Source organism: Eublepharis macularius, chromosome 7 (assembly GCF_028583425.1).
Source record: "Eublepharis macularius isolate TG4126 chromosome 7, MPM_Emac_v1.0, whole genome shotgun sequence".
In the NCBI taxonomy this organism is placed as follows: Eukaryota; Metazoa; Chordata; class Lepidosauria; order Squamata; family Eublepharidae; genus Eublepharis; species Eublepharis macularius.
Genome location: NC_072796.1, coordinates 20,013,430 through 20,039,402, shown reverse-complemented (window position 1 = coordinate 20,039,402; position 25,973 = coordinate 20,013,430). Strand labels below are relative to the sequence as shown.

General features: G+C 43.1%; 1 protein-coding gene across 3 annotated transcripts in view; it reads right to left on the bottom strand.

Moving 5' to 3' along the window:
- Positions 1–3,481: 3,481 nt before the first annotated feature.
- ANKH (ANKH inorganic pyrophosphate transport regulator) overlaps positions 3,482–25,973 on the bottom strand; it is a 141,833-nt gene continuing 119,341 nt past the window's right edge. For all 3 annotated transcript variants that reach the window (XM_054984978.1, XM_054984979.1, XM_054984980.1), the window contains exons 9-12: positions 16,862–16,991; positions 16,188–16,311; positions 13,108–13,207; positions 3,482–11,611 (exon numbers count right to left, since the gene is read on the bottom strand). In XM_054984978.1, coding sequence (XP_054840953.1) covers positions 11,495–11,611; positions 13,108–13,207; positions 16,188–16,311; positions 16,862–16,991 — 471 coding nt within the window. In that variant the 3' untranslated portion in view covers positions 3,482–11,494. The remainder of the gene's footprint in view (positions 11,612–13,107; positions 13,208–16,187; positions 16,312–16,861; positions 16,992–25,973) is intronic.

The following is a 25,973-nucleotide window of genomic DNA, read 5'->3' as shown; positions in this document are numbered from 1 at the left end:
CAGCCTTGTGCCAATCAATCAGTTTCCTAGGCAACAGGGATGGACTTCCTGCAGACCTTCTGCTGACTCGGAAGTGACTTTCTTCTGGCCCAGAAGTGACCTTCTGCTGACCTGGAAGTGATGATTTTCTGACCCAGATATGATGTTTTCACAAACCAAACAAACCGGTTCGTGAACCAGGGGCAGGTTCGTGAAAGTTCGTGGTTCGTGAAATTTGACGAACCACAAACCGCATGGTTTGGTTTTTTTCCGGTTTGCGCCCATCTCTAATCTGAACTATGGGCACGGCTTGCACAATAAAGGATCAAATTGCAGCCTGAACCACAAACAGGATCTCTTATGGCAAGAGCCCCACCCCAGATAGGGGGTGCACATTACCTTACTGCATTTTTCAGCCACATGCATGAGGGCTGCTTCACAGCAATTTGGCAGCACAGTCAGTCAGCAAGATTATAGGCACAGCTTTCGTTGCTGTTCTTTCATCTAAAGGATGCCAAAGGAATGAAAGCCAAAGAGAAGCAGGAATAAGAAACATGTTTAATTAATTGCACCTCGGTTTTGCCCTGTTTCTTCCAGCCGTTTTGTAAGCAATTAGTCCTTTGTTAAGCACACAGGTGTCTCAAAGTGAATGGCGTTCACACAAAACAAAGGGCACAGCCTCACTACCAAATAAGCTTTTTTCCAGTTAGGTCTAGCTTTCAGGCAATATGAGCCCCAGTACCTCTTTATTTTAAACTAACCACAGATGCCCGAGCTTCTAACCAAGGGATTGCAATAATCAGAATTACAAGCCACACCAAAACAGTTCCCCCAACTGGAGTCCTTTACAGGGAAGAGATCTTGCCAGACCTTCATTTCTCTGTGTAGCTGTTAAAACATTTATTACAGAAGCCCCCGCTGAACTAAAACGGCCTGCCGACAAGTACCAGAAGGTGCATTTAGATCATGGAAATGGTAATTTATTATTTAGAGGCTTGTTAGCCTTCTTCCGCCTGAAGTAACTGAGTGGGCCTTGCTCTCCTTCCCCCAACCCTCTCAGGTAGCAATCCAGGCTTGGTGCTGACTTCTCCTTCTCTACCACAGGTAAACAGGGCCAGGCAGTGATGCTGCCCTTTTTCTGAAATCCCTGGAAGACGACTGCAAGTTCCAGTGATGGGCAAGCTGCCCCCAATTCAGTCAGTGGCTGCAGCAGCTTGGGGAAGGCTAGCAGGGGCTGTGAAGGAAGGGCCCTTGGGGGTGGGCTCAGGAGGCAGAAACCCAGACAGGGCAGGAGCCTTCTGCCGTATACTGGCCAGCAACATCCCCACAGGGGCAGTGGGCAGCCAGCCAGCCAGCCAGCCAGCCAGCCAAGGGAGCGCTCCCCTTCTTCCCAATAGGGGTTGGCAGATGGGGATAAGGTGGAGAGAGCAGAGGCCTACAAAGGGGAGGCTCCAGGAACAGGCCAGGGAGGAAGCTGGATGTGGCTGTGCAGTCTGAGAGACCACAAATCCAGAGCCAAAGGAGGAACAAGGTTACACAACTCCTCCTCCTTCCATTCTGAGGCTGGAGTGGAGCCTAGGTTTGCCGGTCCCCTGGTGGGGGCAGGGAAGCCCGCCCCCATTGCCTCTCACCTGGCTGGAGGAGGGGAAGAAATATTTGGGAATGTGGCAAGGGAAAAGTGCACTCCCATGCGCTCTGGAGTGCCCATGCACCTGCCCACGTCATGTAGGCTTCACAACTCGCCCATGGCAGAGGATCCCCAGCCCCCTACCTGCTGTCTCCCGTCCCTGCTCACCTGGCTGGTGGGGGGAGCAGCCCGTGCATTCACTCCCCCTTATCAAATCCTGATGTGCACTGACTAAAAACCATCCCTTTGGAGGCAATCTTCACTTAGAGCACACACATGATGCAGCTCCTTCCTTCATCCCATTAGAAAATGTGTGGAACAAAGGATAGAGCCACGGCGCATGTGCACTTAAAGTGAAAACTGCATCTAAAGGGCAGTTTCAGTCAGTGCACACTGGGATTCCTCTGCAGAGGGGGAGTGCAGGTGTGTGTGTACACATAGGATATGCATGGGGGGTAAGTGCCTGGCTGTCCCCTGCCTCCCCACCCCCTGCCCCTACACTTGAGCCCCTGGGACCCCTGACAACTCTACCATCACACCAGGAATAACATCATTTCTGGCATGACATGGAAGTAATGGGTCACGCTAAGGGCCAATTGAATGAAAATCGACCCTCAATTTAGCGTTTGGGTCCAATTTTCACTCAATTGACCCCCAGCATGACCCATTACTTCTGCTTCGCTCCAGGAATGACATTATTCTGGTGTGATGTGGGGAGCTCCAGAGTGTACGTGCGCAAGATAAGCCTCCTCAGTGCCCCCATCCCCCAGTTTGGGCCCCCAGGGACCTGGCAACTCTAGTGGAATCCCCTGGGAAGCTTCCAGAAGAGCTGAAGAGCATCAGGTGGAGTTGGAGGCCCCACAGCGTTACCCCCAAACTGTAGCTTACATCTCTGAGGTAATTCCTCAGAGATGGCTAAATCCTTCTCTGAGGAAGTGTCACATTCCATAAACTAGAATACAATCAACTGTTCATGAAATCAAAGGGGTTCCTTCACTCATGAACTAGTTAATAATTGCCATTACGTCACAATCCTCAATGGGGTTTCAGTGCAAGTGATAAGCAGAGGTGTTTTGTCATTGCCTTCCTCTGCATAGCAACCTTCATCTTCCTTGGTAATCTCCCATCCAAGTACTGGTCAGGGCCAACACTGCTTAGCTTCTAGGCTACCATGAGTTCCAGCTAGTCTAGGGTATTCAAGCAGCTACCAGTAACCAGGTAATTGGTATCCAATATTTGTGTGGTGGAGAGTGCTGTCAAGTCATCGCCGACTTATGGTGACCCCCTGGTGGGGTTTTCATGGCAAGAGACGAACAGAGGTGGTTTGCCATTGGTAGTTTACCTGCCTCTGCAGGTTTGCCATTGGTGGTTTGCTTGCCCTTGCAACTCTGGTCTTCGTTGGAGGTCTCCCATTCAATTTACTAACCAAGGCCAACTCTGCTTAGCTTCTGAGATCTGACAAGATCCGGCTTGCCTGGGCTATCCAGGTAAGGGCACCATATAGCAGTACACATTAGTAGACTGTAGGATATTTTTCAAGAGAAAAAAGAATTGTGCTGTACCACTCATTGGAGGCTATGCCATCAATACTCAGTTTCTACAATCCTATCACAATTTCAGGCCCTGAGCCAGAGCTCATTGTGGTCAACTGCCTATGCAATGGCTGTTGGCTTCGGATTGGGACATGCTGCTCCAGACGGTGCCTCATTCGAGGGGAGCCCTCTGCAATAAGGATGCATGTCTGCAACCCCAGTGGCTGTGTGTTTCCACACCCAGTTCCCCCTTGCTGGATCGGGGTGGCATCTGCCTTTGATTTCCATGCCAGTATTCGCAGCTATGAAGCCAGACATTACAAATAAAATTCCACCCAATGAGAAGGTATTTAAAAGTTTTTAATCACTGCATGACTTGATATTCAGTCAACATAAGGACTACAATTTTTTTTTTTGTCCTAAGGAAAGCCATCCAGTACGGAGTATTTTACAGACTTCCCAAAAGGGAAGTGAAGAAATAGAAGACCAAGAAAAATAAATAAATGATAAGAAACAACCAATGCTATTAATAAATACTGAGCTATCCAGTCGGGAAAAACAACTCCTGCAAAGGTCCTGTATTTTGAGACAGTTGCGAGAAACTATAAAAAATACCATATAAACAATTTATTATCTTGTGCGTATATTTCATAGTGCTTGAGAGAGATGGAGAATGAACTTCATTCTTCAATTCACAGCCAAATGCTCCCATCTCTATCCTGGTAATGTATCCCCACACTGAAGTATGAAGAATGTTTCTGTGTACACAAAGGTAGCTTTTCTTCCTTCTGTGTTTCAGTTTGGGTCTTAGGACACTACAGTACCATTGCTAGTGCTGAAATTTCCTGCCAATGTACAATAACCCCATGGCAACAGCACAGCAAGCCATCCTGGACCTACACCTTAGGAAGCTAGCAGAGGATTCGTGGCCCAATGTTTGTCTTGTAACACCAGTTGGGGGGCTGCCGAAAGATCAGATGGTGAGTGGGGTGCTTTATCATGTACCCCTCTATTTTCCTAGCCCTTATTTTACAGCTTTTGATTGCCAAAGTGGCTCTAAGAGGCGAAGAAGCTTGGCAGCGGGGGAAACAGCCAGGGCACATTTCAGGGGAGAAATGGCAACTTGTTTCACCCTGAAAATACCCTCCGCTCTTGCATTCATATATATGATCTGCGTTCATATTATCAGTTTTCTAAGAAAATACAGTTGCACATTTAAGACTAGCTAATTTTACAGACCATGAATTTTTGTAGGATGCTCATAGGCATCACAAATTATAGGCAATTCTGAGTTGGAGGATCCCACACTGCAAAGAGAAGGCATAGCTTATTAGCACCTTCACTCACTCTTAGTCCACGTCTTCCCACTCTGTATACACAATTATCTCATAACTATTGTTTCCATTGTGGAGCAGCTGCAGTCGTAGAATGTTTAAAATGAGTGAACATTATGGTTTTTTTAAATGATGTGACTTCTGCTTGGTGATGAAAATTAGGTTTCTCAGGTAACATATGCCACCAAGGAGAGAGTTAATTAACGAGTCTAATGAACAAACATCATTTTGTCCTTTTCTTAGTTTTATTATACGGTAGTAGACTACGAACGTAAGAGGGCGCTCTGCTGGATCAGACAAATAGTCCATCTCCGGCTTCTTGTTTTACCTCATGGCCAACCTATTGATTTGAAGGGCCAACAAATGGTCTATTCTACATCCTGGCTAAACTCTGCTGTTAATAATTTAAGTCAGTTAAATCTGCTTGTAGTTTAAGATCTTCAATACAATTGGGCTGCAACTTTCTTCTCACAGGTGGCAAATGACTTGGGACGAAATCAGATCACTAGGTTAAAAATGTTTTCATCTTTGTTTGCCTTCTGTCTACCCAAGTAGAATAACAGAGTTAAGATTTTACCACTATTTAGCGGTCTTAGGGACAATTCATGCTTATCTAGTTTCTTGAGAACCACATCTTGATGGAGCAGTTCCATACCCACCAATGAGTGTGTATGAAGGTAGCAGTTGGTCACCACAAATTCTCCTTGTGAGGCAGTGCAATGTTCACATGGGTTGAACCATGCCATTGGACGTATCAGTGTGCTTCCTTCATGCGCACATTCCCACAATGGCAAACCTGATTCTTTATTCTAAATGAATGAACAGAGGACACTAGGAAATTATCTTCCTATGGTATCACCATAAAGAAACAAATTTGGAGAATGGTGGGCTGGGAAAGGAATTGACCTATTAGGGAAACTTTGAAAGGGGTTGATAATGAAATATTTGTCAGAACCATTAGGCTAGATACTGTAAATTTGTTCTGCTGGCAGAGACATTCTGCTTACCTCCTGCAGTAAGAGCCTTCCCCTGATACAAGACAGCTCCTTTGTTATAGCTGTTTCTCCCTTAATAAGTCCAATATTGAGCCATAGTTTCAAAATGTTTTAGGGCAGGATGGAATCATTGGGGAAAGGCACAGAATTGTTGTCTATCAACCAGTAAATCTGAGACTGTTTCTTTCTAAATTCCAAGCTGCCTGTAAGAGTTCGGTTGTATGTTGTCAAATCACAAACCCTAAAAATCTCCCCCCCCCCTTTATTCTTGGATTTTGAATATCATGCTTGGCACCTGTTAGTTTCAAAGCAAAGGGGGGGGGGGAATATGCTTGCTTCTCAGTTAGCTTGGCTAGAACAGAACTTTGTCAAATCTAGCATCTCAGTCGTAGCCAAAGTACCTGCTGGTTCAGAGACCCTCATGAAGCACTACTGTTTGCAACATACTGGGGACGGTGAGGGGTTTAAATCTGAATTTGCTTGTTTTCCAGCAAGCCTGCATCTTTCAAAATGTAGAAATGGAGAGTTTTAAGAATTCTCAGCTTTCCACCCAAGCGTCACTGTCAGTTTATATCTGCCTTCCACTGGCAATACATATAGCTTCCCTTTTGGTTTTGCCTACAAACAGTTAAAGTGAAGTTTCTCTTAGGATACCCCATTTGACTAAAAAGCAAGTTTGACTCATCAGTCTGTTAAACAAGAGTATTTGGATTTAGGCTGATTTAGAAGATGGTCCATCTTTGGACGACACATACACGCAAGCATATAAAATTGCCTTATAATGAATCAGACCCTTGGTCTATCCATGTCAGTATTATCTACTCAGGCTGGGAACAGCTTTTTGTGGTCTCAGAAAAAGGTGTTTCACTTCACCTGCCACCTTCTCCTTTTAATTGGAGATGCCAAAGGTTGAACCCTAGACCTTTACACATATACCCCTGAACCACAGCCCCGCCCCAATAGCAACGGTTGCATTGGTAAGAATGTCCCTACAGGAGTGACATCACAAACAGGAAGACCTGCAACAAAGTCCTGCATCCAGTTGATTGGTCCATGCAAATAATTAGGGGACTGAATCAGGAGCTCATGTTATCCTCAACAAAAGCATAGCATGAAGCATGACCCTAAACACAATGACTATGGGCCAAGCTACAAGTGACGAATGACACAGGTTGGACACTTGTTAGCTTCCCTCAAGTTTTGATGGGAAATGTAGGCAGCTTGGCTGAATGTTGGACAAGTGACAGTTGAAAAGTCCATTGGACAGCAGTTGGAGGGTCAAGCTGCAAGACCAGGATGCCTACATTTCCCATCAAAACTTGAGGGAAGCTGACAAGTGTCCAACCTGTGTCAGGCATCACTTGTAGCTTGGCCCTATTTGTCCGGGAGCAGCAGTCAATGAGGACACCTTCTGCTCATTTTCACATGGCTAGGTTCCAAAGAACTGCCGGAGGACTTGAGCACCAGGACTCTTTGGGTTTTCTGTGTGCTTCTCTTGGCTCTCAATCACTCATGAGGGTCAAAGAACCCTCTTGGGCAGAAGTAAACATGGTGAGAGGACTTGCCGTAGGATGCATGCAGACATGGCTCCCCATACCTTGAGTTGAATATTTAAGGACATCGCTTATTGTGGGGATAAGCTGGCACAATCGCAGAAAAAACAAATGCTGTTATTATCAAACATGAAAGCACTTGTAACACTACACTGACTGTGACTGCTGGCAAATGTGTACCTAGGATTACAGCTCAACAGACTCTTTAAGCCTCTGCGCATCCACTTCCTTGTTTCAACGAGAAGCAGGCTCTTGCAATATCTCCTCGATCAAACCCATTTATATTTATATTTGTACTATTTTAACTGAAGTTTTAACTTGTATAATTCTTACCAAATAAGGGAATGTCTTATTTTACTAGTTTAAAGCTGGTCGTGAACTGAGATAAATAAATTCATTCAACCCCATTGTTTGATACAGTAAAAATTGAGGTTTTTCTTTGTGTGTCAAAGAATTTAGGAAGCAAGGAAACACTGTCCCGTAAAGCTGCAAGAACTGATTTACCCCTAGCATTCTCCGTGTATTATATATTTGCACAGTTTGCATATTTAAATGGCAGAGCACAAAATAGCTTTGTGCCTCATGCACCTTTCATTTAAATGAGGCTAGCCCATCAGATGTTACAGCAATTTCTTTTTAAAAAATTAAGCTATCTGTAAAGTACCATCATTCTCTTTATATTCTCTGAGCATTACTTCTATTGTTGGTTAACTGGAGTGATTGTCTGAATTAAGAGACAGTGATACATATTAGCTGAATCAGGCCCATACGGGTTCACCAAGGGATTGTTTAGAGACAAACCAAAAGAAACGTGGTTTTGCTTGGTAAGATAATGTATATTATTCTAGATAGTCCACAGTAATTTATAGAAATAAAAATTCAGATTAGGGTATTTATTCAGAAAACGCCTGCATGTTACCTGAGCTGTAGGGATGTAGTCGCTTTGCAAATATTGGTTTTTAAATTCCAAAAAAAGGTGTACACTTGTTTAGTAAATTTGCGCTCGGTCAGAATATGCATAGTTTACTGAAAAATAAAAAAGATTTAAAATATTCTATGATTTGCAAGCCACCATTTGTGCGATTTAAAGCATCTACAGCAAAAGTGGCCAGACTCTGGTGTATCTTGATTTTTGTTCACTGGGTTAGATCCAACTAGCTTATACACCACAGAAAGAGGGGAGGCGGAAAGGCTCCCCTAGGATCACAAAAAAAGCTATGCTGGGCCTCTGGGGCCTGCATGAACAAAAGGCATGTGGGATGGGTCTGTATATAGTAAGGAAGTAAATCAAGCAAGATAGAGTGAAAAGCTCGCTAGATCCAACCTATTATCAATAAAGACATAGTATCTGCATGGAATTAAGCATCCTTTTAAAAAATATGATAGCATTTCAAGCTGCAGTCATAAGGACATAATCCTCATTATTTCAGCCATCTCGGTCACCAGAAAGTTGCTATTAATCCCTCCACCTAGCTAAGAAAGAAGCACTGAAAAAACTGGAGTTTTGATTTTTTTTTTTTATGGCTCTAAGCCCAAATAAATATACTGCAGCCTACATTTCTAAAGATGTACCAGAAGAAACATCACAATAAAACTACTCGTTTCGAAAGAAATGTAAGTTTAGAGCTTGCTAATATTAGAGAATTCCATGTTGCCATAATGCAGAAAAACGAGCAACATTTGTTGAGGTCTCCGAGTGTGCACGCTTCCACACACAGAGAGAAAGTTATTACAGTACATACATAATCAGATGTATGTGATCACAGAATATATACTATACAGTATTGATTTTCCTCTGTGTAATTCTGTAATAAGCAGAAAACAGCACTGAAAGCTTTGGATCAGTATCCTCTCCTTTGCTTCTATCATGTGACATTTCCAGTATTTGGATCTCCCCCTCTACAATTCAGTGACTAGTTTTAGACCATTTTGAGTCAAAGCTGGAGGGGAGAGAGGTATGCCCCCCCTTTTTTACCATGGTGGGACACTGAGAAACGCCATTGTCACTACAACTTCATACACACCACTCTTACCTTGGATTTGGCATCTGGAGGGGACATGGCTGGGTACTTTTCAGTGAGGACTTGCTGCCAACTCCTGACCAAGTGCAATGCTGCAGAGACCACTGCAACCTGCCCCTGTTCTCGGGATGGTAAGATTGGGTGGCGGGGAAGGGGCGGCGGCATCATCTTTGGTGCTGCACCACACTGCCACCTGGTGGTAACAGCACTAACTCCTCCCTCCTTATCCAAATTCAGGAAAGTGGTACCTCTGGTCCACCTTGGTTACACACTTGCAAGGATGGGGGAGGGCAAGGGAGCGCGGGCCGGTGGCATCAAGGAGAGTAGGGCCCACTGAAGTGTATCTTGTCCAGGGCTCACAAAATCTGGAGTTAGCCCAGAGTCCTGCTGGCATTCCCAAAGAACCAGATTTGGCTCTGGGGCCTGTAGGTGCTGATCTCTAACCTAAACCAACATTCACAATCCTTGTCCTTTGAGAATCTATTCATCCTATTATTTTATTACTGCATTTGTGCATGTGCAAAACTGAATATCAATTTTGCAGAGATGTAACATTAACCAGTAATAGTACACTTCTTTTAGAGTTTCAGCACACAAGCAAACCTTGTATGGTATTAGAAATTCTTTACTGAGCTTTGGAAAAAATAAGAAATTTACTGCAGCCTAAAATAAATTACACATAATATACAATATATATATTTATACACTTACATGTGTATATATACACATATATTGATATAGGATTGCAATTTTTTTAAAGATTTCATCTATTCTAAGCTACTTGACTCCAGAAATCTAGAAAATGGATTTGTGCAAAATTAAATAAAATAATTTTCACCATTCTAAAGCGTATAGAAAAATATAATTTGGCTAAAGAAACCTTGAAATATTTTATTTCAAGTCATTTCCTCTAGGATTAAAATGACATCCTGTCACATGGCCATAGCCAGCCCCTATATGGCTACTGATATACCAACTGGCCCCTTTTAAGAGCACACATGCATGGCTTCTTCCGGTGTTCTAGATTCAGCACTGCAGCACGCACCAGAAGTATGGGAAGATCTCAAGAAAGGGCAGATACCTTTCCCACACCAATTATCGGAAGCCAGTTGTGTAAACTGTAACCTGTATAGGTCCTACAGTCGTACCTATGGTTGACAGCCCAGTGAAGGCTGAATCCCTGTGCATACATGAACCGTGGGCAACTCTGATGCAGAAGGGCATTCAGTCATCAAAGTGCAGACCCTGTAGACATGCCATGTTCAGTCAGATTAATGAGTGAGGCATGAAGCACTTATTCCTTTGATCAATACCTCTGCAGATCCCCTTTATATGGCATTGAAGGATCTTTGCTTTTGAAAAGCATGCCTCTATTGTAGGCTTCGAATCATTCATATTATTCAGTGTGGGAGAAGTGTTGAAGCAATAGTCCTGTCCCAAATTCTCTACATCAAAGGGATATACCATGATATTCTCTGTATAAATTAGCAAGTATATTTTTGAATAGACAGTACAAACAGCCACACTTTCAAAACACTGGATTAGAACTTTGGTTTAAATATTGGTGGGGTTTCTTTTGTCCTCTTCCCTTTAGGAAATAATCTTGGAAGCAATTTCTTACACCATTTCTCAACTGCAGTACTGTGCACTCCACTGAGCAGGGAAACAAAAGGCTCTTCCAGAAAGACCTTCAGATGGGACACTAATATTCTATATAAAACTTCCAGTTTAAACACTCATAATATTCTTTAGAAAACAGTTATAAGTTTAGTGTAGTACAGACAACGGTTCACAGTTGAGAAACCAAAGACTGTTCTGTATCTCAGGTGATACGGTGAACTCTAAACAGAAAGACTTGACTTGTATTTATCACGGTCTATTTAATGTATTATGTCTATTATTTACTTTTCTCTTGACTCCTTTCCCCAGTACCTTTTTCTGTAGAAGTATACAGTATATCATATTGAATGATGAGAAAGCCCAACTCAAGAGTCCACCGTGATACATGTCAATAGAGCAAAGTCATTTTCAAGCAAATAAATCAAATGGTGCATTTTCAATATTTCATTAATTAAAAAAAGGAAGTGTGTGTGTCGGGTGGGGGGGGGAGGGAAAGCATCAAGGAAGTTAAGAGGACGGCAGCAGAGTCCATGAATAAACAGCATGACTTTGGTTGATAAATGGAAACTGTCCAAGAAAGAAGGTTTCCTCTACTGCGTAGCAGCCACGTCTTTTGAGTTTGCATGGAGTGAGAGAAGAAATTCAGTTGAAGGAGAAAAAGCAGAGACTGTTCCTTTAAGTCCCTCATCCATGCCAGCATACTTGGTATGCTAGGGAATTCATTATCTGAAACCTTTGGAATCAAGGCCTCTTTATTAAAAATAAAAAAAGAAAGTATGAGAGAAGAAAGATGCTTCCAGTTGTCCTACAGAGAACAGTCAACCCCTAATCCATTACTCATTCTCTTCTCTCATTTCTACGATGTCCGTCATTTCCTCAGTCTGAGGCATGTCAGTCATGGCTGAGTCTTCACCTTCTGTCGCCGTTTCATTATCATTCCTCTTCTTTTTCTAGGTTAGGGAGAAAAAGAGCATTGTGGCAGACAGCTAGCACTCTTGCTGGATTTTAATTGAGGAAACTATGACCCTTTTTGCACGTTCTTAAAAGGTCGGCCCACTCACTGAATGCGGGCAGCTTTTCCACTTCACTCCAGATGTCTTCATTTTCAAAATGATTGCTGGCTGTTTGGCTTCTGCTTTTTCGGCGCCTTTTTTTGGAACTGCACTTGCCCGTGGTGTTAGAAAAGGTGCCAAAAAAATGGAAGCCAAATAGCCTAAAACCGTTTTGAAAACGGAGACATCTGGAGTCAAGTGGAAAAGCTTCCCGTGTTCAGTGAGTGGGTCGTCCCTTTAAGGACGTGTGGAAACGGCCTATGACTCCCAGTAACTCTTAGAACTAGTTCTCTCTGTGACAGTAAACCAGACTCCATGCTGTACCATTTTGGACCACAGCTCAAACAGCCTAATCCTGCTCACACAAAACATTAAATGCACACAGAAACACTAAATGTCAGGGAGAAAGCTAAGCCAGAACCCTTCTTCTCGAGCAGTATGTGTGGAGTTACTTTTCATTTGATTTGTTTGGCGAACCGTTCGATCATGTGAACCTTTCCTATACCTTGAACTGTACAACCCAAACACAGGTTTATCACATCAGAAGTATGTCCAGACATACTTCATTTACTGTACTTCACAGGAGGGGAAACTAGTTACACACTAGTTACACACTAGTTACACACTAGTTACACACACACACACTCACACACACGTGGCAGCACTTTGTACTGCCATTCAGAACATCCAGGCTTGCCTCTGATACCTGCTCCCTTCCTCTCAGAGTAATCCCTTTTCTATGACTCAGACCCCTTACTTTAGTTGCTACTTCCTGAGAGGAAGTAGGATCATATCAATCTGTGACCTACATTACATTACGGCTTAGGGCCAGGCTGTAAGTGTAGGCCACTTGTAGCTTGGCTCTTAGAAGTCAATCCCTTAACTGACTCTTCCCTCAGTAAGCTGAGGTATAGCACTGTACATATAAACACATGAACCGATTCAAATATGCAGAAACAGCACTTTTTACAGTCCTTCTTGACTTAAATTCAAATAATTCGGTTCAGTTTGTAAGATTATTGAACACTGAAATGTCCAAGTGAAAAAATAACAGTGAACAAAAAGGAGAAAAAAACCCTACTGATTTATGGATCAAACTGCCTCAGATATGGAAAAGAAATTCCAGCTGTTATTGTATGTTCATTTATTTATTAAATGTACACATCACTTCCTAGCAAAAGCTCTCAAAGGAGTTACCAATGGCTACAGGCAACAATGAAATATATCCATATGAGAAAACAATCAATTAAACAGGAATAAAATAAAGGCCTAATAAAAAACAGGCCTCCCGTGAGTGGTTCCTGACATTCAAGAGAGATGTTCCTTATCTTCAGCAAGCAACAGTTAGACAAAAAGGATACGGAGCTAACTTCTCTACGCAAGTTGTTACTTACCTGTTTCTGATATACGTAACAAGCTGCTATTGCTACCATGGTAGATTCTCCTACAAAGCCGGCCAGAAGGGATCCAACTCCTAGGGTGGCACCATGGACACTAACAATATCAAAGGGGAAACAGACGATCCTCTATTAACCTTAATAACTGTGCTGCTACAACCAAGGCTTTAAAAATGATAAAAATAGTCATAAATGTCATAGTTATTAAAACAACATAATGTTATGGTCATGTGTAGTGGCAGTCTGGCAACTGTGCACATTAGAAGTACATGCTACACACAATCTCCCCACAACCACTATTTTGTGTGAAAGGCGGAACACACGTTTTCAGCTTTAGCACATGCAAACCAGAACTGTGGAAAATTGGGGGTGGGTGGGTGGGGTCGCCAAGTCTCCTAGATTGGTAAGAGATCACCCACTGGCAGCCATTTTCACCCACTGCTACTCAGTGGGTTGGTAGGAGGAAATCACCACTGCCACAGTGACATCACTTCCAGCACAACCCATCACTTCCAGCACAACCACTGCAGTGGTGACAATCTGGCATTCACTCAAAAGTCCATGGTAAAACCACAGAGTTTGGGGTGAATGCTAGAATGCTCCCCCAGTATGGTGACATCAATTGGTGACTATGGAGACGACAAAGCCCCGCCATGCCCCGCCATGCCAGTAAGTCTCCAGCTGGCTGCCAGCCTACAGGTGGGTAGAGGATAAAACACATGGCAAAACATAACAACTGAAAAGGATTAGTAAGCACTGTAGTTACAGCAGACTAAAAACTAGCCATCTGATGCCTGTGGTGACCCCTTCTCCCTCATTAGCATTAGTTCTGATTTCAAAGAGTGTTGGCTCTCCGCTCTTAATACAGACTTCACTTGGAGTACTGTGTTCAGTTTTGGGCACCACAGTTTAAGAAGGATGTTGACAAGCTGAAACATGTTCAAAGGGAGGCAACGAAGATGGTGAGGGGTCTGGAGATCAAGTCCTATACGGAAAGGTTGAAAGAGCGGGGAATGTTTAGCCTGGAGAGGAGACAACTGAGAGGTGATGATAGCCCTCTCCAAGTATTTGTAGGGCTGTCACACAGAAGATGCAGCAAAGTTGCTTTCTGTTGCCCCAGAAGGTCGGACCAGAAACAGAGGGTTAAAATTAAAGCGAAAAAGTCTTCAGCTAAACATTAGGAAGAACTTCCTGACAGTTAGAGCAGTTTCTCAGTAGAACAGCCTTCCTTGGGAGGTGGGGAGCTCTCCTTCCTTGGAGGTATTTAAGAAGAGGCTGGATGGCCACGTGACAGCTAAGATCATTCTCTGACTTAATGTGATTGTACATCAATCAGAAGAGGGAAGGCATGAAGGGATGAGGCAGTGCTAGGCTCTTGTGGCCAGTTCTTATATGCTCAGGATAATGTCAATCACCACTTTGGGGTCAGGACAGAATTTTCCTCCAGGCCAGATTGGCCAGGAGATTATTTGCTTTCCTCTGGGCATAGAACAGGGGTCACTGGGGAAGGTGAAAGGGGGAGACAGCAGTGAATTTCCTGCACTATGCAGGGGGCTGGACTAGATGACCCCTGTGGGTACCTTGTTTCACATCAGGACACCCACACAGTGAGAGAAGAAAAAGGCTGACCTGGCCCTCAGAAAAGAGGAGAAAGGAGCCTATGGGATATGGAAGGGCTAAGGGACCAAAAACGAAAGAGGTGGGTCGAGGGCCAAATTTCACATTTTATTGATTTCAAATTATTGTTTATACCTCAGTTACTGCTGTAATTAGAATGACGCTACTAGTTGGGAACCAAAAAAAAGACCCCCCCCACTATTTTGAAATCAAAGTATGAATTAAATGTCTTGAAATGTGGTGGCATGCTATTAGTGAAAGCCTGAGGAAAACAGAACTAATGCCCTAGAGATTATTGAAAAATCAAAAGCTATTTAGCACTAAAGCAATTAGCTGATGTAAAAGGATGTGTTTTCAATTGTTCTCTGTCTTCCGAAAAAGTAATGCTAGGTACAATATCAGTCATGGTGCCAGAGCTATCTCCCAATGCTTTCTGCAAGGACCTATGTAAGCAATAGACAGCCACCCACCCGCCCTCTTGCATAGCAAAACTTGCATAGCATCCTCTCCAGGGAGAAAAAACACAAACAAATGGATCAGGCTAATATTCCCACCATACATGTTTACGGCAGTGTAATGGTCAAGTATGGGCGATGGAATGGAACCTTTGGCTGAGTTCGCTAAGTTGACTCAACTTTGAACGGTCAAAGATTATTTAAAAAAATATATATGTGATGAGTGGAGAAGGAAAGACCATAAGGTCAAAAGGCAAGGAAGTCGATGTGACAACTTAATTGAACAATGGCCAGCTTCAGAACTACAACTGGGACTGGGCCCCAGTTGCAAACTATCTGGAAGGGTGCAGTTCCTATTCAAACTGCAGAACTCGGATCCCATTGTGGCTCGCTTTGGAAGGGGCAAATTGCCACATTTGCATCAAATGTGACGTTTGGCAGCATGTGGCACAATCATAACCACGCTTAGTCAGTTTTAAGCCCCTCTGAGTTCACTCTGATCAGTGTGGTGCAGCGGTTAGAGTGTCAGACTAGGATCTGGAAGACCCAGGTTCGAATTCCCACTCTTCCTTGGGCCAGCCACACACTCCGCCTAACCTTCTTCTTTATAGGGTTGTTGTGAGAATAAAATGAAGAATGGGAGAATGATGTGAACTGCTTTGGGTCCCCACTGGGAAGAAAGGCAAGGTATAAATAAATAAATAAAGTAAGTAAACAAATACGTGTGCTTAGAATTACAGCCTGAATTACAGTATAATAGAATATCTATCATGTATTGTAAATTGTATATGAATGCAGGTTTCATAGGTTGTGTTAAAGTTTTTCATTAATAAATTAGAGTACTGAAAACTTTCTCCTCTCCTCCCATCTGTCACAAAATAGAGGATGTACACATCACTTGCAAAACAGAGCCACGATGATAACGTTGTTTTATGTTATGTATTGGGAAACAGGTATGTGTTGGAATACCAGGAAAAATGGAAGAGAAAGAGGAGGGAAGCTTACCCCATGTAAGGTAGCACTACCAGGCTGGTGATGAGAACGATGATCCGTAACACAGAGCTTGGGGCCAGCACAAAAGTCTTCTTTAGGGTCATCAGCCATCCTGTCAAGTGTGCCCTTACTGTGACTGTAAAAAGAACATGGGAACAACCATCAGATACCAGTCTAGGAGAGTCTCGTCTGACAATGAGAGCTTGGTCGCATCTTAGGTCTGTGGTAGAGAATAATTTGAGCTCTCAAAACACACCTGTATCAGGGTCCCTGTAGTCCTCAGATAACATACACTTAGAAGTTCCTGGAAAAGTTCATGGTTTGCATGACAAAGTTCACCAGGGGTTGTTATCAATGGTTCAGTGCAATGAAATCAGTAACATTTGTGAGATGTGAACACCCTAGGCTAAGCTTTTAGACAGCATGATGTTCAGAGTAATGTCTGGCCACAAAATGAAGTGTGATGTGTAAGCCAAGTTCCAATTCTCTGAACTACAGGACGGCAACAATCAAATTGGCTTCATTTTCCATTAAAGCACTGGCATCTTTTGAGGGAACTATCATGAAGTCACAGCGTTCTCTCCAGAGGAACTTTAACAGATAACTCTGTAGAGCAGGGAGAAGTAAGTAGAACGTGCTATAATCTTTTGGCCTACAATTTTCCTTGCCCCACATTTCCCCCATACCTGGAACTGGGAAGAAGGAGAAGATTCGCAAAGGAATGACACAGAGCTCCGCAAAGGCAAAATCCACTCCAATTATGTCAACTAATATCTTCTCGGACACGTTTGGAGTCCAAAACATCACAAAGCAGAGCTGGGGAAGGAAGATCAGAAAAGTAACAATAAGAACTGGGCACCATCTCACACATTTCAATTACCTCAGACTTGTGGTGGTGGAAAGTGCTGTCAAGCTGTAGTTATGGCAACTCCTGTGGTGATTTGCCACTGCCTCCCTCAGTGTAACAATCCCAAACTTCTTTGGTGGTCTCTCATCCAAGTACTAACTAAGGCCAACCCTGCTTAGCATCCAAGATCTGAGGAGATCAGGCTAGCCTGGGCTATCCAGGTCAGGGTGCCTCAGGCTTGGATGTAATTTATTCACTTATACAGGTGACCCTTGAAAGTCTCCATCATTTACACAATGTGTCCTGCATTTTTGGTTATACCGCTATGATGCCTTCTTGTCTAACAGTAAACTTTACCCTCCCTTCAGATCCCTCAAGGAATTCCATTTTTCTTGTTAACAATTTTTTTTAAAAAATTTTCAGGGGAAAAAATTATCAGCTCAACAGAACAGCTACCAATTTCTGTCATCCCCAAAGACCAAGTTGTCTTGTACACAGCCCTACATCGCTCCACAGATGTCACTGTAATAGCCAATCTGATATTCCTCATTAGACCCATGTTTGTGGTGTGTGAGCCAACTGCCTAGGGTGACGCTTCGTGGCTTTGGCAATGTGGCCTCTGGCTCACAAAAGCGTATGACACAATCAATGTGCTTGGGCACAGTATGCAAAAATGGAATTTGTCACTAGAGGAATAAGGTTTCAATCAAAGTTATGAGTGAACTTTGCCTTCCTGACATACCAAACGAATCTGTTCGACAGCATCGTTCAATGACGGCTGGCATATTTTCAGAAAGCGACAGTAACATTATGCAGCGAATGACTCATTATGGCCAGGCCAGACTGAATGACTGCATATTCTGTACACTTTTAATGCATTACCACTTAAACGAAGGATGGCATGGCAGGCAGTTAAAAACATGATGCGTTCGGTTCAGCAAACTTTAGAGCGCGCCAATGTTTTCTTTTACTTTAGGTCTCCCGTACACTTATTAGTCATTACAAAATGTTTGGAAAGAGAAAAGGTGGCGAAAGAGTTTAAATGGGGAGAGCTTATTGGCAGGGGTTACTAACCTGTTATTTCATGAAAGCCACTTCTACATAATTAAAAATACCCCAAGCTACTAAAGCATTATGCATATATAATATAAATACATTTCCTGTTAATATGTTAAATTTGCTTCCTGCCCCTTCCCCCAGCAAGAGGCAGGCCTGGTTCCAGTTCCGTTTACACAGAGAGCCTTCCTAGGCCTCTGAGCATCATGAGCGAGTCTTTCTTTTTCTGGGTCTTCTAGGTACTGTGGGAGCTGCTCTCCAGCAACGGGCAAGCTACCCACAGCTGAAGAGCTATCTATCTATGCAGCTTATAGGGACTTCCCAAAGCCACTGCCAAAAGCCTGGAGAATTTAAATATTTTTAAAGCAATTGCAGCCTGTTTCTTACCATATATACATTTTACCAATGACAGCAATATAAAATCCTACTGTGCAGGTCAATAGGGCCTTAAATTAGCTGTGAATTTTACCAGAAAGTGTACAGCAATATCCAGGACTCAGCTGAGAACTTAATGGCAAGCACAAAATAATGTTGGGTAAGTCCCACGGCAATTTCTGTGGTGTGTAGTTTATTTGACCGTTTATTCATTTAATTAATCACATTTGTATGTCTGTGCCTCTAAGCATAGTAAGTGTACCTAGTATCCCTCTCACAACCACCCTGTGAGGTAAATGAGGCAGAAAGAGAGGGACCAGACAAGTGCGGTTCACAGAGCTTCATGAATGAATGGGAATTTGAAGCCCAATCTCCAGGATCCAGCTCAAACAAGCTACTCCCTATATCTCATTATACATCTTTCCCAGGGCTTTTTTTCAGTTGGAACGCGGTGGAACAGAGTTCCGGAACCTCTTGAAAAAGGTCACATGGCTGGTGGCCCCGCCCCCTGATCTCCAGACAGAGGGGAGTTTAGATTGCCCTCCGCGCCGCTCATGGCGCGGAGGGCAATCTAAACTCCCCTCTGTCTGGAGATCAGGGGGCGGGGCCACCAGCCATGTGACCATTTTCTCCGAGGGCAACCCACTGAGTTCCACCACCTCTTTTCCCAGAAAAAAAGCCCCGATCTTTCCTATACCATGCTGGCTAGTTACAGGAATGAACGCTTTCCAGTTCTCGCCACTGACACTTCTAGAGCAGCTCCTGTAAATGGAATGAAACGTTCCCTTTTTCGGCCTTGACCTTCATTATCCAACTCTTTCAACAGAGCTAATACACTTTTTCTTCTTAGGAACTGATAATATGAGGCCTAAAAGGTGACCTTGCTGTTGAAAGCAGAGACTAAGCTATAGAGAATCCAGATGAACAGAAGTCAAGTGCACCATTTTCCAATTAAAAATTGCTTTGGAATCACTGTGGTCTTATTATATTAAAAAAATGCACACTACTATGAAGAATTAAAATAAGTTCTTTTTTTAAAAAGCTCTTCTTTCTATTGCTTTAACTCTAGAAAATGATTTATCCACTTTCATGGTTGAAAAGACGACATTTAAGAGAGATTGGATTTGTAGTATGACAAAAATCTATGATAACAGCCCGGCAGTATGCAGATGTAAAGCTCAGTATATACCGAGAATTATTGAATGTTAATTCAAGTACTTATGAAAGGACAATTCCCTTTGTATATCAAGAGACTCACACCTTCCGAAGGCAACAGGATGTTACATTTGTAATGCAATGTATTTCTCTTGTTTGTATAGGCATCTGACACCTCTATGGTTAGGAGTAACAAAGGCTAAATTCCTTTAATGTCTTGCCACAGGAGCTGGGACACCGAACAAATTAATACGGGAAATGATTTCTACATATTTGGTATGTCAGACTTCAATAATTTTCCAGTTCCTGCACTGAATATAAATGCCAGCTATTCTTCTCTGTGCAAACACAGCTCCCATCAAAGTGGTCCCCTATTAATTCTGCTTATTCAGATATACACGCACAACGAAGAAAAACACTCTTCTGGTTCAAAGGCCCGTGTGTGTAAATTGCTCTTTAAGAAGCAAGTAAGTTGCACAAACGACATTAACAGTGAAATCCGAAGCAGAGTCGCTCCAATGGGCTTAGACTGAAGTAACTCTACTTAGGATTTCACTGTAAATTGCCTTGAAAACTTTGTACACAATTGTTATATAAGAACATCAGAAAAGCCTTTCTGGATCAGGCCAGTGCTTCGTCTCGCCCAACATCCTGTCTCACACAGTGGCCAACCAGTTTCTATGGAGGGCCAACAACAGGGCATAGAAGCTGAGGCCCTCCGCCAATGTTGCCTCCTGCCACTGGTATTCAGAGGTATACTGCCTCTGAACGTGGAGGCTCCCTTCAGTCACCCTGGCTAGTAGCAGCTGATAGACCTGTCCTCCATGAAATCTGCCTAATCCGCTTTTAAAACTGTCTCTGTCTGTGGCCACTGAGCCATCTTCTGGCAGCGAAGTCCACATTTTAATCACTCGTTGTGTCAGGAAATATTTCCTTTTGCCTGTCCTGAATCTACAGCCTATTCGCTTCATCAGGTGTCCTCAGGTTCTAGTGTTTTGGGAGAGGTAGGAAAAAGTTCTCTCTCTCCACTCTCTTTACCTCATGTGTAATTTTATAAACCTCTATCAGGTCCACCCCCTTAGGCATTTCTTCTCCAAACTGAAAAGTCCCAGACTGACTCTTCAGCCTTTCCTCAGAGGAAAGGTGCTCCAGCTCCCTAAGCATCTCGGTGGCCGTCTTCTGTACTTTTCCCAGCTCTGCAACATCTTTTTTGAGATAAAGTGACCAGAACGGCACACTGTATTCCAAATGGAGCCGCACCATAAATCTATACAGGGACATTATAATATTGGCTGTTTTATTTTCAATCCCTTTCCTAATAATCCTCAGCACAGAATTTGTCTTTTTCACTGCTGCAGCACACTGGGCGGACGGTTTCATTGAGCTATCCACTATGACCTTCTCAGCCTCAGCAAGTTCAGACCCCATTCGCATATACTGGAAGTTGGGGTTTTTTTGTTTCAATGGGCACCTGCACTGAACTTCACTTGCGATATTGTTGCCCACTCACCCAATTTGTGGAGATCCTCCTGGAGCTCTTCACAGTTGGATTTGGTTTTCACCACCCTGAATAATTTTGTGTCGTCTGTGAACTTGGCCACTACACTGCTCACCCCAGTTCCAGATCATTTATGAACAAATTAAACAGCACCAACTCCAATACTGATTCTTGTGTCCCCCCACCCTACTGCTTACTTCCCTCCATTGGGAGAACAGTCCATTCATTCCCACTCTTTGCTTCCTGCCATTTAACCAATGCTGAATCCATAAGAGGACCTCTCGTCTTATCTCATGAGAGCTAAGCTTAACCAGGAATCTTTGGTGAGGTACCTTGTTAAGAGCCTTTTGCAAGTCCAAGTACATAATGTCTACCAGGTTACCGTTATCTACATGCTTGTTCACTTCCTCACAGAACTCCAAAAGGTTGGTGAAGCAGGACTCCCCTTTGCAGAAGCCATGCTGAATTTCTCTCAGCAGGCCTTGTTCCTCTGGGTGCCTATAGCAAAGTCAGGATTTCTTGCTTTGAAAGTCTGCAGCAAAGAGTTCAGGGCAGTGTTCAGAGTGGAAGCGGGAGTTGTTCCCAATGGGCACGCTTCTGTTTCATTGCTGAGTTCATGGGCTTCTCATTTCTCCCCTCCTCCTCCCCCTTGTGCAGTGAGCTGAGATTGAAGAAGGAAGCCTTCAAACTCCAGTTTGTGGCGACATCTACGTGTGAGTGTCTTAACAAACCTGAGGTTTGCTTTAGTCCTTGAATTAGGAGGGGTAAAAGGAAGTGGGACAGGTTCATTTCAAGGGAGGCCAGACTCAGTTTAGCTTGTGTGCTGTTCACGATCTTTAGGCATACATCTGATGTGTAAACTATTTGCTAACCAGCAAACAGGTATTTTGACATCATTGCAGTCAGCTATTAGTTATTACCAAGAATAGGCTTCTTATTAATGAAGTTAAAAAAATAACAAATGCAGCCTAATATTAGGCATGGCATATATTTAGAAGAGTTTCCAGATATTCTTTTTGTGCAGTCTGTTTGCACTTCTCCCCTGGAGGGAAAGGACAAGCCAAGAGGCAGGCAGACACAACACAGACAGACCTTCGGAGAGACAGTTGTTGGGGACTTCAGTTGCTGAAGAGAGAACAAGCCATTGCTCTGAGTGTCTGCCTCTGCACTGCCTGTCAATCCCAGGCCAAATTCTGTAATCAGTTCTGGCCTAGGCAAGTTGAAATGGAAGAGGGGGGACCCCAGGCCATTCCCATCTAGCTTTGCCCCCAGACCATTCTGTTTTCCTCGAACCGCTAAAGCTCCCAGCTCAGCACAGCCTGTTTCTAGCTAGCTTTACACATGCAGGAATGAGCATGAAATAGTTCCTTGGTGAATTTTTCACAATAACAGTGTGATGCTGCTACACCCCGGGATGTTTTTCATCCACTGAAGGGGTGGGGGTGGGTGGGTGGTTCTATACAGCTGCCACAAACAAACAAACAAACAAACAAACAAACAAACAAACAAACAAACAAACAAACAAACAAACAAACAAACAGGACGGCATCCTGCGACGATTCCATGACACCCTAAAGCACTGCATTTTTTCTCTTTTTTTAGTAACTAGGATATTTAACCAGGATTAAACCATGGTTAAGGATGGGAAACCCTGACCTGGATAGCCCATGAGAGCATGATGTAGTCAGATCCCAGAAGCTAAGCAGAGTCGGCCTTGGTTAGTAATTGGATAAGGGACCTCCAACAAAGACCAGGGTTGCAGAGGCAGGCAATGGGCAACCACCTCTGTTAGTCTCTTGCCATGAAAACTTTATGGGGGTCGCCACAAATCAACTATGACTTGAGGGCAGGATTTCATTTTAAGGATGGGAAACAATAAGCAACAGTTGATCAAAGTACCTTCAATGGAGCATCACCACAAATCTCAGAGCGCTACATGAGGGGAAGATATTGAAGGAAGGAAGGAGCAGCATGTGACAATAAACCAGATTACTGCCCATCATGTACGAACTTAGATTAGCAGCGGGGGGGGGGGGGCAGAAAAGTCTGCTCTGAAAAGTGCGTCACTTGTGAAGGCTACAAAAAAGGAGCTGAAGTTGGTGGAGAACCAGCTGATCGGGCTACAGGTGGAACGAACGCAGACAATTTTGCGTCTCCAAAACGTGAAAGAGGAGGAAAATGAGGATCTGTGGGATTTGGTCTCGGAACTACTGGCGACACCCGCGAGGACGACTAAAGAAGAGGTCAAAAGCGCCATTTTGGAGGTCCGTCGGGCTTCTTCAAAATATGCAACAAAGCGACAGTTGCCTCGTGAGATCATTATTGACTTTTCATCTAAAAAGATCCGGGACACCATCCTATATAACTCATACAATGCGGATTTGGACTTTATGGGTTTGAAAGTCAAGATTTTGAAGGACGTTCCATTTCTAGTCCGGAAACGGCGTTTTAAATATAAAAAGTTTGCAGCACTTCTGAGGGACCATGGAATAAAGTACAAATGGTTATTCCCGGAAGGAATATGGTTCAGATATAAAGATCAGGCCTATAAGATATTATCAGAAGATCAACTAAAGGATTTTGAGAATAAAAACCCAGAACTCTGCTGCACCAAGAACGAAGAAAAGGAGGAGCCGGAGGGGGGGGGGGGAGGAGGAGAGCATCGCAACAGCAGTTGCACAGAGAGAATTGCGTCCGGGACCTAGAAGGGGGAGGAAAGTTTAATCAGAATTTGAAATGTTTATTCTCTGTATGATTAACCACTCCATCATTATTTTATGGAGCTATTTTTGTATTATGACAGTATGAAGGGAAACATTGAAGTGTAGTGTTTAGTGTTTGTAGTTCATTCCCCCCCTTTTTCTTTTTCCACCCCCCCTTTGTCCCTTTCCTCTCCCTTTTCCTTGTGATAGTTTTGTGTAGTGTTTTGTAGATATGAAAAATAAAAAATATAAAAAAAAAAATGTACGAACTTAGATTTGTCATTGGCCTCAGACACCTGTCCTTCTCCCTCTTTTTAACATCCAGACTGATGAACAGTTCCGGAGTTCTCAAAGCTTGCACACTGTTTTGGTTGTTCCTAATAAATGGCATTACATGCCTTTTGTTTTGACGTTTGGTGGGGGGCAATGTGCAGTCTGGGGAGGGGCTAGAATTTATCTGGTAAAGAGAAAAATGCTTCAACTAGAGAAACCTGTCCTGGAGGAAATCTGTGCAGGCTAGGTAATGTTACTAATTTGGATGCCACTTGCCTCTTTACCTGGTGCATCAAATTAAAATGTAATACTGTTAATATAAGGACCATGTTTTTTCCTCTTTTCTCAGCCTTTTAAGGCACCTGAGTGATGACAGAAAGACATCTGATTAATCCCCGTTTTTAAATTATTATTGTTGTTATTGTTATGTTATTGTTGTTTGGTAATGTTATCATGGTCCACTAGATTTTGGGCTGGAATTTTTTGGTCCTTCACCAACTCAGATTTTATCTAAGAATATAGGAGTCAGTGAGGCATTGCCTTAGTATGTGGCATGTTCCAAGTAACGTTAATTGTTTGCAACTGCTGCACCACCTATGCCAATATCACTTAGATGTTTAGTTAGTCCTTTTGGAATCGCACCTAGAGCGTCTATCACTAGTGGTACAACTGTTGTATGTTTCTCCCAGAGATGCTGAATTTCACATCTTAGATCTTGATAATGTTGCTGTCTTTTCAATCTCTTTTTCTTCAATTTGACTGTCACCTGGGATTGCCACATCAATCACTGTGCCCTTCCGTTCAACCACAGTAATACCTGAAGTATTATGTTCTAAATTGTTATCTGTTTGGATTATGAAATTCTACAAGATCTTAACTTTCTTGGGCACATGTTCCAACTAATATTTTTCAGATGGTAGCTTGTACTTTTTGCATAATTCCAGTACAGCATTGCAGCTACTTTATTATAGCAGTTTTTATAGTCCGTTTGTGTGATCTTACTGCACTCACTGGTGTGATAGTCAACTGTTTCATCCGCTTCATTAAATAAACTACACTTACTGTCATTTGTGGCCTTTTCAATTTTCATTCATGCAATCTGTTCTTAATGCCTGCTCTTGTATGGCTAATATAAGTCTTTCTGTCTTATTATAAGTCGTTGTTATTGTTATTAACAACAAACCTTTCTGCTCTCAAAGGGCCACCAAGGCAGCTAATTAATTTATAATATACAAATTATGATTTCTTCTTAAAAGCCATTAAAACGAACATATAAATGTACCATTAAAACAATTTAAAACCAGGATTCAAAATAAATACAAAAGATAAAATAACAGTTCAAACACTGGGGAGCGAGGAGGGACCACTGGAGGAATGCAAAGTGAAACGAAAGTCTTCACTGGCTGGCAGAAGATAGCAACAGAAGGGGACAGGCAAACCTCCCTGGGGAGAGAGTTCTAGAGTTTTGGTGCCACTACTAAGAAGGCCCTCTCCCAAGTTGCCACCCGCGTAACCTTGGACGGCAAAGACACCTGAAGCAAGTTCTCTGAAGATGCCTGCAGTGGTCAGGTAGATTTGTAAGGGAGTGAGTAGGTGGTCCTTCAGGTATGTTGATTCCAGACCACGTAGCGCAGTAAATGTCAGCATGAGCACCCTGAATTGTGCTCAGAAACAGAATGGGAGCAAGTGTAGACGGGCTGAGACTGGAGTGATATATTCCCTGCATCCTAATCCAGTTAACACCTGGGCATTCTGCACTGATTGAAATTTCTGAGCCCTGTTTGAGGGTGGCCCCAAGTATTTGCAATGGGGACTGTCACTGTTCTCACCATCTTCTCTCCTCCAGTCTGAGCGTACCTGGTATCAACCGGATTTTGTTTTTGGATTTTTCT